Below are 14,008 nucleotides of genomic sequence, written 5' to 3' on the forward strand. Positions count from 1 at the left end.
TTTGGTTTTGAAAGATTAGACGCAAATTGTGATATGAACAATTTTGAAAAAGTAACAGACAGATTAAGGTTTCCTTTCAATTTTCAAGTATTATCAAGCATTGAAAGACCGTGACGGGTCCATTATTAATTGAGCTTCTCATTTGTCCACATATAATAGGACAGGAGGAGTGGAATACTACCTCAGGAAGCAAAATTCAGACAGGATACATTCTAATATGGCACAATCATTGAATGTACATTATAGTTTTGGTTTTGAAGCTTAGCAGATGCAAATGTTTTGTCACAATCGAAAGGGTTTCCAAGCAAAATAGATGATGTAAAATTTGATTAGATCTTCTTGACTGGTGAGCTACCTTAGCTAATTGAATGGTGACTATACCTATGCATTTTTCATCCTTAATTCAATATGGTCATCAAATGGCCATAAAGCCTATAATAATTGGACCAAGTTAGATGTAATAATAAAGTGTTCCATTGAGTTTATCAAACTAATCTAAATCCTTTTAAACCAAGTCTTATATTGATCGAGTAATGTAGGTAAAAATAAATTTGATTGAGAGGGAGGAAAAATCTTTCTAAAGGTAGTCAATTAAGTTCTATAACATAGATTTGCCAATGATAAAGGTGGTAGCCAACAAAATCCTAAATTACTAAAGATGATCGATTAAGTTTCTTAACAGAAATTTATTATTGATAAAGTTGATGAATATTTTACACTAATAACATAATTACTAAAAAGTAAATGAAAACATTCTATTAGTTTCAATTGAGTGATATGAAGACAAAGAATCTTTATTTTATTTATATATATTTTTTATTTTTTGTGATTTTCTAAGAAGGGATAGTGATGTAATCGTTTAATTAAAGTGAATATATACAATAGAATACCAAGCTATGGCTATGTGGTATTCCTACTCTTGTCTTATCTTCCGTGAAACCGGACTTGGTGGTAGTAGCAGCAATTTAATTGTACCAAACTATTCAAAAAGAGTTGCAGATTTTGAGCAATTTTTCTTGCAACAGACAACAAAATTAAAAGGTGTGGAGCAGTGTGTAAAATACATCACTATCATGGCTAGTGTGGGTGCATTGCAAATTCTTTTTGATAATTACTGCATAAAAGGTTAAATATATAACAAATTATTCGACTCCATATCATTAATTGGTTCGTACTGACTTGACAACTTTACGTTCCACTTTCAATAATTGCACGTTAAATAAGAAGGAAAAAAAAACATTCTTTTTATCAATACATAAATAAATGTTAACTTAATCAGAGTTCGGATGACATGTGGTTAGGGTTGTCGATTAGGGCAAGTGTAGCTCATTTAGATTAAGCTGAATCAATTAATTGTGAGTTAGAAATTTATTAGTCTGGTCCATTCTATTGCCAATTGCACACCAAACTATTAGCCATGCATGATCCCACTTTATTTTAAAACTAGAATTTTTGTCCTTAACTTTTGCATCAAAAATAAAAATAACTTTCTTTTTTATATAATTTTTTCAAATACAAATACAAGTTTCTGGCTCGTGTTTTGTTAGTTTTGTCCAGAATTTAAAGATTAACCCAAATAATAAAAAAACAAAAATAAATAAATTTGGGTCAATGGGTAGGCCTAGCCCATTGTAGACCAACTCATATATTGGGCCAACTAAAATTCTGATTAAGTGGGTTATAACTTAAAAGTAAAGTTTACTAAATATTTTCAAATTTAGTTCTGTTTTGATATAATAGAGGAAATCAACGCAAATGTGAAGGATATTAAGAAAATAACTTCCTTGAGAGTTTAATTAAAAATAAAAGGAAGAGTATAACTTATAAACATTAATTTTCCATATATTCTTCTTCACTCTCTTTTTCCTCCTCGAGGAAGGCAATGAAAACTCATGGTAATTTCCATTCCATTACTTTATCATAACCTTTTTGTTGTATTCTAATACAAACACACATTGAATGATAGAAAAACACAACGCTTTCATTCAACGACTTCGAGATGTATTACAAACGAGAGAAGTTGAGAGAAAATGATTTCTTATTGTTCATCACAAAATGAATGAGGTGCAATTAATTTATACAAGACTACAAGATGATATAGCTAATTACATTTACAACCCTTATTGCATTAAGACTAAGACTATTTCTTTTAAGATTACTTTTTTTAATCAAATCTAAGACTTGAATTCAAAATTTTAAATTTTGAGGACTAATTACATACTAGTCAAACTAATGAATGTTGATAACTAATTGCATGTTTGAGTCAACATCAATTTCATAAAAAAAAAAAAAAATTATGTTAGTTTTGCTTTTGACATAAAAGCTTTTGATTTTTTATGTTATGGATGCAATCATATTTTTTCTTTCAACTACAAATATATTTTCTTTTCTTATTTATTCAATTAGAGAATAATTTTATTCATAATATTGTAATTATGATTGATTTGAAGAGTTTTGACACACACTAAGATAAAATTAGGGGTGTGCAAAAATTCTAAATTGATCCGAACTGATCCATAACCGATCCAATCCATATTAAAAAATTCGATCCATTTTGAAAAAAAATCCGAACCGAACCACTTTATAAAACCGGTTCAGTTATCCGATCCATTTTTACAAAGTGGATCGGTTCGGTTCGGTTTGGTTTTCTAAAAAAACCGATCCATATATGAGTAAAAAAGTGAATAACTGCACCGCACCGAACCGATCTAATTTCAAAAAAACCGATCCATATTTTAAGAAAACCAAACCGATCCACTTTATAAAACGGTTCGGTTCGGTTTGGATCGATTTTTTGAAAAAATCGATCCATGAACACCCCTAGATAAAATATGAGATTTTTTACTAAATAAAACATTTTCCTAATATGTGAATGCAGATTTTTTTAATACTACATCACCCCATTAAATTGGATATAAATTTATTCTCACGAATGTGAAATCAAACAAGCTTTAAACAAGAATAAAGTAATAGTCTATGATCTAATTAACTATAAACTAAACAATTAAATGAAGAACTTAGGCATCTAGCTCGCCTTGCATGGTGGCATGGGGGCTGTGTGACATTGCGTGGTCCTCTTGCAAAGGTAATGTATTAAGTAAAACCAACCCCTAAAAATTGGGGTATATATGTCAAACACACCCAAGTTGGAGAGATTAGCACGAAATCCACACCAAGGTGCAATGCTTTAGTACGTGAATATTAATATTAATATGTTGACTTGTGTAATTTGAGTCGGTGTTTGTATTTTTCGTATTAACAAGGATTAGTTCCATAGATAACTACAATGGGCAATTAATGAGTTGGTTGTAACTGTTTTTAATAGTATTATGTCACTTACTTATTTAATAAAATAAAAATAAAATAAAATAATTTAAAAGATATGATTGATTATTAATATAAATTTTTTTATTTTGACAATGTATGAATGATTAACTCTATTTTTTAATGTCACTCCATCTTCATTAGTATGAGTCTTTCCTCTAATCATATAAATATTATATAAATATAAAATTATAACATTAAGTAAATATAGAATAAATGAGAGAATAAAATTTGTACACTTCATATAAAGAATTGATTTGCCTTTTTTTCGTGAGATTCAAATAAATCATATGAAAGATTAAATAATAAAATATTCAGTTTAATGAGGTAATAAGTAAATAACTAATCTTTAGAAAGTAAGAATCTCTCATTAGACATCAATTAAAGAGTTCAGCTATCACAAATTATTTAAAACAAAAGTCTAATACACAATATCCATCAATTAATTAGGTGATACAATAATAACTATTGACCATTATTAATATATTAATAATTAAAATATTTCCTAATTAATAATTGATTAAATAATTGGTTTGCCTGTTCTTCATGAGATTCAAATAAAATCATATAAAAGATTAAATAATAAAGTATTCACTTTTTAATGAGGTAATAATTAAATAACTAAACTTTAGAAAATAAGAATCTCTCATTAGACATCAATTGAAGAGTCCAATCTATCACAAATTATTAAGTACAAAAGTCTAATACAATATCCATCAATTAATTAGGTACAATATCCATCAAATTAGGTGATACAATAATAACTATTGATCATTATTAATATATTAATAATTAAAAACATTTCCTAATTAATAATTGATTAATGTTAATTCAGAAAAATGATTGATTAAATAATTTATCCTAACTCTTTTTTTGGGTACATCAATTAAATGATGTATATTTATTCATGCACTCATAGTTTTTGCACAATCAGTAAGTGTTACAATAAGTTGTTTAAATTTGCAATCTATTAAACCCCTCATCTCTGAACTATAAAAGTAAGCAAAGCATCGTACCCAGTTTCTGTATTATCATAGTCATACTTCCTGAACTATAAACTTCTAAAACATCAGAGATCAGACCACACATCTAAACATTTGGGCCAAAATTTTTATGTCTAATGGGCTTAATTAGGTGTGAACTTCAGAGGTTAGGTTAGGTTGATTGCTAACCCAAGTTATTTGAAGCACTTGAAATCAACATATACAAATTGTTGTTCTATATGTTCAATTGTTAATTAAAGTTTATCTACTAGACTTCATAACTATTAGTTAATTGCATTCAAATTTACCTTTTGGTGGTTTAGGATGAAATTCTCTCAACTTGAATGGAACAATTCAGTTTCTTTTATAATTGAATTCATTTTCAATTCTCATTGCTTGAAGTTGTTCTGCATCATAAATCCCTCCATATAACCTTTAACTCAATTAGAAAACTTGAATTAATCCTTCAAAAGCGAAGTAGGTTATGCCATATACAAATACACATATTCTAATGGATTAAATTTGTAACCTTAGCAGGACTTGGCACCCTATCATCAATTCAAAAGAAAAAATGGACAGAAACAGAAAGATAAAAATAAAAAAATAAAAATAGCGTAGTGAATAAGTCACATCAACAATTGACTTTGGGGTGAGTGATATATATTCAAGTGGTATCAAACGAAAACCTCGATCCCAAGCAATAATAATATCCTATTGCATACTATGTATTTGTTCATGCATACTTGTTGTCGTATGATACTTTATCATATAATAATAGGCTGTGTAGAACATGCGGCACATAAGTTTTAATACTTAAGAAATAAGTCACGCAATACCAACCATCATGCCTCGAGTACCATATGAAGACCACAAAAGCATGAACAAGTACGCAAGAACCACGCAACACAGATCAAAAGGGAAAAAAAAATAGTGACACTTCCTAACACTGTTACTAATATTTTTTTATTAATTAAAAATAACAATTCCTTTTAAAAAAATTTACTATTAAATTAGAAAAGAGACTCATTGTATGAGACGAGAAATCTATAAAACTTATAATTTTTAATAAATTTCAGTTAATAATAAATGCTATAAAGAGAATGATAGAGAATGTCGTTAATATTCTATAAAGAAAATATTGTTCAAGTGCAACATTTTCCTCCACATAACAAGGCAAATTATTAGACTTTGAATGGATGGCACAATCATGTTTTACTACTATAAAGAGTATAATTTAATTAAAAAGATCTTATAATTAAAGACATATATCAGTAATAGTTTTTATTTAAACTTAATTATAATTTTGGTTGCTTAGGTATAAGCACTGTATGATTTTAATTAAAATATTAATTCTTATCTAAGTTTAATTGTACTACAAAGTCAAGAGGCTCGTTGAATAAGAATTTAAACTCACTAAAATTTATAATTTTTAATAAGTTTTGAAGTCACTGAAAATATGTTTAAAAGTGTAAGAGAATTTGTTGCTAACAAATTGTGTTAATTCAATCTCAAACAGTGTACTGTGTAAGCAATTGATCACATAATCTTCATAATATCTACCAACTTTGCCTGGTAAATCTATAATATAGCGGACTATAAGCCACTCCTTTAATTTGTGACAATACTGCTGCAACCCTGAACACTTCATTGGTCATGTCCAGCATTCATTTTCTCCCATAACATGATCAACTTTCAACATCACTCTTCCGAAGAAAACCATGAATCATGACACTGTTAGTCATACCAGGAATCATACTTCATCTAGCACCTTCTGCATCCCTATGCAAACTCTGCAATACTCTTCATAATAGTGGTGGTGCCAGAAACAGTATTCCCTCAATTCCCTTCACTCATCTCATCGAAAAAAGGCTAAAACCCTATTTTGGTCCCTTATATTAATTGTTTGTTTCAATTTAGTCTCATTTTTATTTTTGGTTTCTATTTGGTCCCAAACTAATTAATTAGTTTCAATTTAGTCCCAAATTAATTAATTGATTTCAGTGTGGGACTTCCGTCCAAATTATTTAAACGAAGTTAACTTTTGGCCAGGTGGATGCCACGTAGCTGCATACGTGGATGCTACGTGGATCACATTTTTTTAAAACACCTGGACCCAGAACGGCCCGTTCTGAAACCGGAACGGGCCGTTCTGGTTGCACTTTTGGTGTGTTAATTTTGCATCTGGAACGGCCCGTTCCAGGTGCAAAATTAACACACCACCAGTGCATCAGAACGGGTCGTTCTGAAACCAGAACGGGCCGTTCTGGTTTCAGAACGGTCCGTTCTGAATTCAGAACGGCCCGTTCCAAAATTGAGAATAGAATATTCTTGACTTAATTGTGTTTTTGATCGCTCAAGTATTATAATTATGCAATTTTGATTCCTAAGGTTTTAATCGAGTAATTTCAGTCATTAAAAGATTACAGTTGTATAATTTTAGTCTCACAATTTTTAATTGAACAATTTTAATCTCTCAAATATCATAAATGTGCAATTTTAGTTTTTTTCATTAAAAATTTAATAATTTTAAAATTTTAATATATATATATATATATATATAATGTTTTAAAACTATATAATTGTTTACTTATTTAAATTAACGTATATTATAATTTTTTTTAATGTATTAAATGATATATATTTATTATTACTAAATAAATAAAATTTATATATTATTAATATTTTAATATTACTGATAAATTAATATTAATAATATTTTTACTATATTTATTATTAAATTATTAGTTTACCTATAAACATATTAATAATATTATTGATATAATATCAAAAATTATAATATACGTTAATTTGAATAGATAAATAATTGTTTAATTTTAAAACATTATATATATATATATATATATATTAAAATTATTAATTTTTAATGGGAGAAACTAAAATCGTACTATTATGATATTTGAGGGACTAAAGTTGTTCAATTAAAAATTGAAGGACCAAAATCGCGCAATTGCAATTCTTTAAGGACTAAAATTACCCAATTAAAATCTTGGGGATCAAAACTGCACAATTGTAATACTTGAGGGATAAAAAATACAATTAAATCAATATTCTTTATTAATTTTATTAAAAAATATAATAATATTAAAAAATATTTTTTTATGGTAAAATTTTTAAAATTACTTATTTTTATAAAATACAATTGTCTTATTAATAGAGTAATAATTTTTTCTTTTTCTCTTTCTGTTTGAAGAAATATTTAAGTATCACTTTATAATTTTTTGCAACTTATTTAAAATTAGAGGAATAAAATGATAAAAATTAATAAGATAAACATAATAAAATAAATATATTAATAAAATAAATATTTTTTTATATTTTATTTTATTAGATATAAAAACATAATTAAAATATAATTAATAATATATATTTTATAAAATTATTAATATTTTATATATATAAAAAAAAAAAAAAGATGAAACCGGAACGGCCCGTTCTGAAACCGGAACGCGCCGTTCTGGTTGCAATTTTGGTGTGTTAATTTTGCACCTGGAACTAGTCGTTCCTGATGCAAAATTAACACACCAAAAGTGCAACCAGAACGGCCCGTTCCGGTTTCAGAACGGGCCGTTCTGGGTCCAGGTGTTTTCAATTAATATATTTGGGACCAAATTAAAACTAATTAATTTATTTGGGACTAAATTAAAACCAAAAATAAAAATAGGACTAAATTGAAACAAACAATTATTATAAGAGATCAAAATAGATTTTAGCCTTCAAAAATAAAAGAAAAATTCAGATTGGGTCGGGAAAGAAAAAACATTGAATCACACGCAATGTGTTATTTATATATAATGTTGGAAAATAAAATAAACTAGACTAGCACATTGCAAACTCTGCAACTTCAGTGAGTGAAAAGTGAAAACCTCAGAAAACTCAATGTGTTTATTGGCAATTCTGGCTAGAATTCTTCTGCACCTTGTCTCCTATCAGTATGTACAGAGTGAATGATGAATGCATAGAAATAATTAGCACGTGACAAGCATATTTCTTCAACTCGACCAGTGGCCAATTCAGGTCAGTGGAACAATTTATTTTTAAAAAATGAAAAGTTATTATCATACATATAAACAATAATATAAATATTAAAATCATAAAATTTTAATATATCATATAAATATAGAATGACAAAATTTGACTTTAAAATGAAAAAAAATATGCATATATAAAGACTTTTTTTTCTTAATGATGATAATAAAGTTCAAATTTAAAATTTTGCATATATTATCTAAACACTTGTTACTAGATTAACCTTAATGATTAAAAGAATTAAAAACTTGAAACACTATGTTGAAATATTTAAAAATAGAGAGTAAAATATCAAAATTCGAGATATTTACTTGTAATTTTATCAAAGTGGGTATATTTCCACTCCCTAAAAGCCAAAGGTCTGCCAATGCTCTCAACTATTACCAAATGCAAATAAGAAACCTTCATTGCTTTTTATATTGGATATGGCCTATGGGGCAATCAGTGTATTAGTGTAACCAAGTTCAAATGGCACCTAACAAATTGATAAAATTCGGAAGGCTATATAAAGTTAGAAGTTTCAGCATCGAAGAACTATAATAAATGTCAACATGGACAAGTTTAAAGGAAAATATTGTAAAAGAACATAATTAATTGCATTAAATGATTATTAGTTGATATTGGGTATAAAACTATACATACTTGTGTAGTTGTGTCAAATTTGGAAGCAAGGTTAAAATAATTCCCATTAGGAAAAAGCCTTGTTCTGGAAGATTTCAAAAAAGTTTTAGTGACGAGCCTAGAAAACATGAAGCTTGAATTAAGAAACATAATGACAGATTTTGAGGATTGGTTACTTGATTTTACACCATCGCATGAACATTTAAAAATTTGAATTGCAATGGTGTGGGTCTCATTAATAGTGACAATACCTAGTCCACCATGTAAAGTGTCCAAAATTTGCAGTTGAAAACATGAAAAGGCACAATAAATAAGAGAAAAGAACAATTTAAAAGGTTATATAAGATGACGCCAGTCTGATGTCAAAGCTTACATATCACTTCAAATTAAATTAGCAGCATTTGACTTTAACAACCCCATATCAAGTTTGGACACTAGATATTCAAAATTTGAATGTGTTGCATTCCTATATTTCATTGTAACTATTTACACATGAATCACGCCTGGCCTAATAGAGAAGAAACTCATGCCCCTGTGATAAAATTGAAAAAAAAAAAAAAAAAAAAGCTTTTGACAACTTATATATTAAAGTTATGATGACTTTAGAATAACTAATGATTCAATTTAAAATTTAATTACACTTGTTCCGGTATGCCTAAAAGTCTCACATCGCTTAGGAGTCGATCTTAAGGATAGTTTATAAACACCCTTCCTCCTTAACCCACCAAGGCGCCTTTTCAAGGACAAAATCGTGACGGTCCAACAAGCGCCAAAGCAGACAATACCTCGGATGCGGTGATCCTAACGATGACAGCGGACTTACGGTAGGAACATTGGCGCTAGAAGGAGGGCCCAGGTCACTCTTGCCCCTTAGCATCGACTGTAAAAGTCCCACATCGCTTAGGAGTCGATCCTAAGAGTAGTTTATAAACACCCTTTCTCCTTAACCCACCGAGGCGCCTTTTCAAGGACAAAACCGTGACGGCCCAACGAGCGCCAACGCGGACAATACCTCAGACTTACGGTAGGAACAACACTTATTAATGAGATTTCTTAATTGAAAAAGAACTTGATTTTGATATACTAATTGTCAAACACTTAGGCAACATTTTAAGTATGAATTTTAAAAGAATTATGAAATTGATTATTAGTGATATAATTCCTTCATTATATTATGTATAAATTCCTTATATTTAGTTTGTGTTATTCTCTAATCAATTGAAGTTTTATATTGGTAATATGCACTTATATTAAATGTAGATCTCATTAATATATATTTTAAAATAAATTTTATTTGATTTTAATATCTGATAATTTTCTCTATAAACAAAAAGAATGTCACGTCAAAGGCCAATATGTTGACGGGAGAAAAAATTTAAAGGCTAAAAATAAAAATCAGTAAAAACCTAGGAACTAAAACTAATAAAGAATTTGTTGAAATATTAAAAATAAAAATCAAAAAATTCAAGAATTAAAAAATATATAATTATTTGTTTATGTATCATCTTGTGATATAAACATTCAAAGTTATCGGTAATAATCACGAAGCTCCCGCACATTAATGTGGACCATGTTTAGGGTTTAGGATTTTCACATGGTGTCGGTGCAAATATGTCAATTTTCTCTCCCATGTTGTGTCGCGTTTTTCACCAAAACAGGTTTTGCATTTGTAATTGTGATCCTCTTACAATAATGTTGAAAAAAAATGGGCTCAGGTGTAATGTTTTTCAACCCAAAACAAAAGCACTTTTTAAGAGTATGTTAATTAATATTAGATTATACAATAGTATTATGCTGTAAATATATAATTTAGTTAGTTTTATTTTTTGGTTAGTCAATTACTTAGTTTGTTAGTTAATTTTCTTTAGTCTCGTGTATTTAAGGGATAACTTAATAATTTTAATGACAGGTTTTCATTCTTTAGATAAGATTGCAACAATATTTTGTTTTCTCTCTTTTTCATTCCTGGGCTATCATCACTGTGATAGCATCAATATGGTATTAGAAGGATATAATCACAATTTTTGATCCTTTCATTACCTTTCATCTTTCTTGGACCTGTGGTTCCTTGCTTCCATGGCAGAAACTTCCAAAGACCCTACCTTAGATCCAACCAATCCTCTTTTTCTTCATCATTCCGATGGCCCTGGCCTTGTTCTCACCTCTCAGCCACTTGATAACAAAAATTACACAACCTGGAGTCATGCTATGTTGGTGGCTTTCTCTGTCAAGAACAAGATTCCGTTCGTTGATGGTTCCCTTCCAAAACTCGCCGCCAATCATCCTACATATCCTGCATGGATTCGTGGGAACAATCTGGTTATCTCTTGGCTCTATAATTCTGTTTCAAAAGATATTATAACCAGTATATTGTTTGCAAACACAGCCAAAGAAATTTGGGACGATTTAAAAACAAAGTTCTCTAGGAAAAATGGCCCTCATATATTTCAGCTTAGGAGACAACTTATGTCTCTCCAACAAGGAATTGATTATGTGAGCACCTACTACACTAAATTGAAGTCAATTTGGGAGGAGTTGTCGGGATACAAACCTTCTTTTCCATGCACTTGTGGTGGCTTACAACATCTTCAAGACTACAATGCATCAGAATATGTAATGTCTTTCTTGATGGGGCTGAACGATTCTTTCTCTCAAATCCGTGGCCAGATTCTTTTATCATATCCCTTACCTCCAATTGGTAATGTATTCTCTTTGATTCTTCAAGAAGAAACACAAATAGAGATTGGTACTAATATAACTCATACTCCCTCTGTAAACTTCGATAGTATGGCTTTTCTTGTTAATTCCTCTAACAAATCTTCTATTGTTGATCATAATAAAACCTATAAAAAGGAAAAGCCCAAATGTGCACATTGTGGTATATTGGGCCACACAAAAGACGAATTTTATAAACTTGTAGGATATCCTCCTAACTAGTTCTCTAAGAACAAGCAAGCTCATGTTGCAAATCAGGTTCTTGATAACCCTGAATCTTCAAATCAGAATAATTCTGACGTTTTAACACCTGCCCAATGCCAGCAATCAATCAATTTCCTAACCAATCAAATGAAGCTTAACAATCCTGCTAAAGTTGTTCCTACAAATGTGTCAGGTATTTGTATGAACACTAGCTTACTAATGCATAATTCTCATTATAGATGGGTTTCAGGGGCCACATCTCATATTTGTTGCCATAGAAACATGTATCATTCATACACTTCTTTATCTGATTCTTATGTTATGCTGCCTAACTCCACTAAAGTAAAAATAGAAGGAATAGGTAGTATTCATTTAAATCATGACATTCATCTGCACAATGTGTTATTCATACCATCATTTTGGTTTAATCTTCTTTCACTTCTTAAATTGATCAATGAAAATCAGTTTCAGTTTACTATGCAATCTAACAGTTTTTTGCTTCAGGACCTCACGACAATGAGGAGGATTGACACTGCTAAGCAAGACCAAGGATTACTGTTTTTTGATTTTCCTATGTCAAAATTTATTCTCAATACCACTGATTACTGTAGCCTTGTTTCATATGATATTTGGCACCAAAGACTAGGCCATGTTCCTATTAATGTGTACAATTTGATTGCTAATAAAATTGTTCTGTCCTCTACTGATTCACATTTTCATTGTAGCACTTGTCAATTAGCTAAGCAGAATAGACTTTCTTTCCCTAACCCCAATCATTTTAGTCCTAATCTGTTTGATTTACTGCATGCTGACATTTGGGAGCCCTTTAGGGAACATACCTATGATGGTTTCAAATATTTTTTTAACTCTTGTTGAGGATAAAAGTAGGTTTACTTGGATCTTCCTATTAAAGAATAAATCTGATTGTGTTGTTGTTATACCACAATTCATATCTTATATTGAAACCCAATTCAATAAGACTATTAAAACATTCAGGTCAAACAATGCCAAAGAACTTTCCTTCACCGATTTATTCTCAAAGAAAGGTATCATTCATCAATACTCTTGTGTAGAAAGACCAAAACAAAATAGTGTGGTTGAAAGGAAACATTTGCACATTCTTAATATTGCTCGTGCCTTAATGTTTCAATCTAATGTTCCATTGAAATTCTGGGGTAAGTGTGTCAAAACTGTTATGTTCCTCATGAATAGAACTCCAAGCCTTGTTCTGAATTCTAAGTCTCCTTTTGAAATCTTGTATGATAAGCTACCTAACTATATCGATTTCAAGGTCTTTGGGCCCTTATGCTATGCATCCACTTTATTATCTAGCAGGCACAAATTCAGTCACAGAGTTACTGCTGCTATTTTCCTTGGTTACCCCAAGGGATACAAAGGTTATAGACTCCTTGATCTTTCCACTAAACAAATCTTCATTTCTAGAGATGTTAAATTTTTTGAACATATTTTCCCGTTCAAAACTCCACCTCAAACCATTCATGATAATGAAAATACAAATTCTTTTGTTACTCCTAATATTACCAACTCTTATATTTCAGATGAAAGTGATGACCACATCCCTACTATAGTTGTTCCAAACAACATCACCACAACATATACACAACCTCCAATTGAGGACCACCCTCCTCCTAGAAGATCCAATAAGGCTACTAATCCTCCAGGATACCTAAGTGACTACCATTGTTATAATGTCACAGATTCTCCCATCACTCCATATCCTATCCAAAATTACCTAGACTATTCCAACATATCTAATTCTCATAGACACTATATTTGTAAAATTTCAGAACATTTTGAACCACAAACTTATGCTCAAGCCATCAAGCAAACATCCTAGCAGAAAGCTATTTCTGATGAATTGGTTGCAATGGAAGTCAATAATACTTGGGATGTAGTGCCTCTTCCTCCAGAAAAAAAGCCAATCAGTTGCAAGTGGCTCTTCAAACTTAAATTGAACTCTGATGGAACAATGGCCAAACACAAAGTCAAACTTGTTGCTAGGGGATTCGCTCAACAGTATGGCCTTGAGTTTCAAGAAACCTTTTCTCCTGTGGTGAAAATCACCACACTCAGGTTACTCTTTCTTAGCTGCA

General features: G+C 29.9%; 1 protein-coding gene across 1 annotated transcript in view; it reads left to right on the top strand.

Annotated features, from left to right (window-relative positions):
- The window catches only part of LOC145956019 (uncharacterized), a 35,106-nt gene extending 21,354 nt beyond the window's left edge, over nt 1–13,752 (top strand). Inside the window, exons 4-6 of the mRNA XM_083071574.1 lie at nt 11,059–11,747; nt 11,949–12,087; nt 12,968–13,752. Coding sequence (XP_082927700.1) covers nt 11,059–11,747; nt 11,949–12,087; nt 12,968–13,752 — 1,613 coding nt within the window. The remainder of the gene's footprint in view (nt 1–11,058; nt 11,748–11,948; nt 12,088–12,967) is intronic.
- Nucleotides 13,753–14,008: the final 256 nt, after the last annotated feature.

This window comes from Cajanus cajan, chromosome 3 (genome assembly GCF_000230855.2).
Source record: "Cajanus cajan strain Asha chromosome 3, NIPB_CcT2T_4, whole genome shotgun sequence".
NCBI classification, from domain to species: Eukaryota; Viridiplantae; Streptophyta; class Magnoliopsida; order Fabales; family Fabaceae; genus Cajanus; species Cajanus cajan.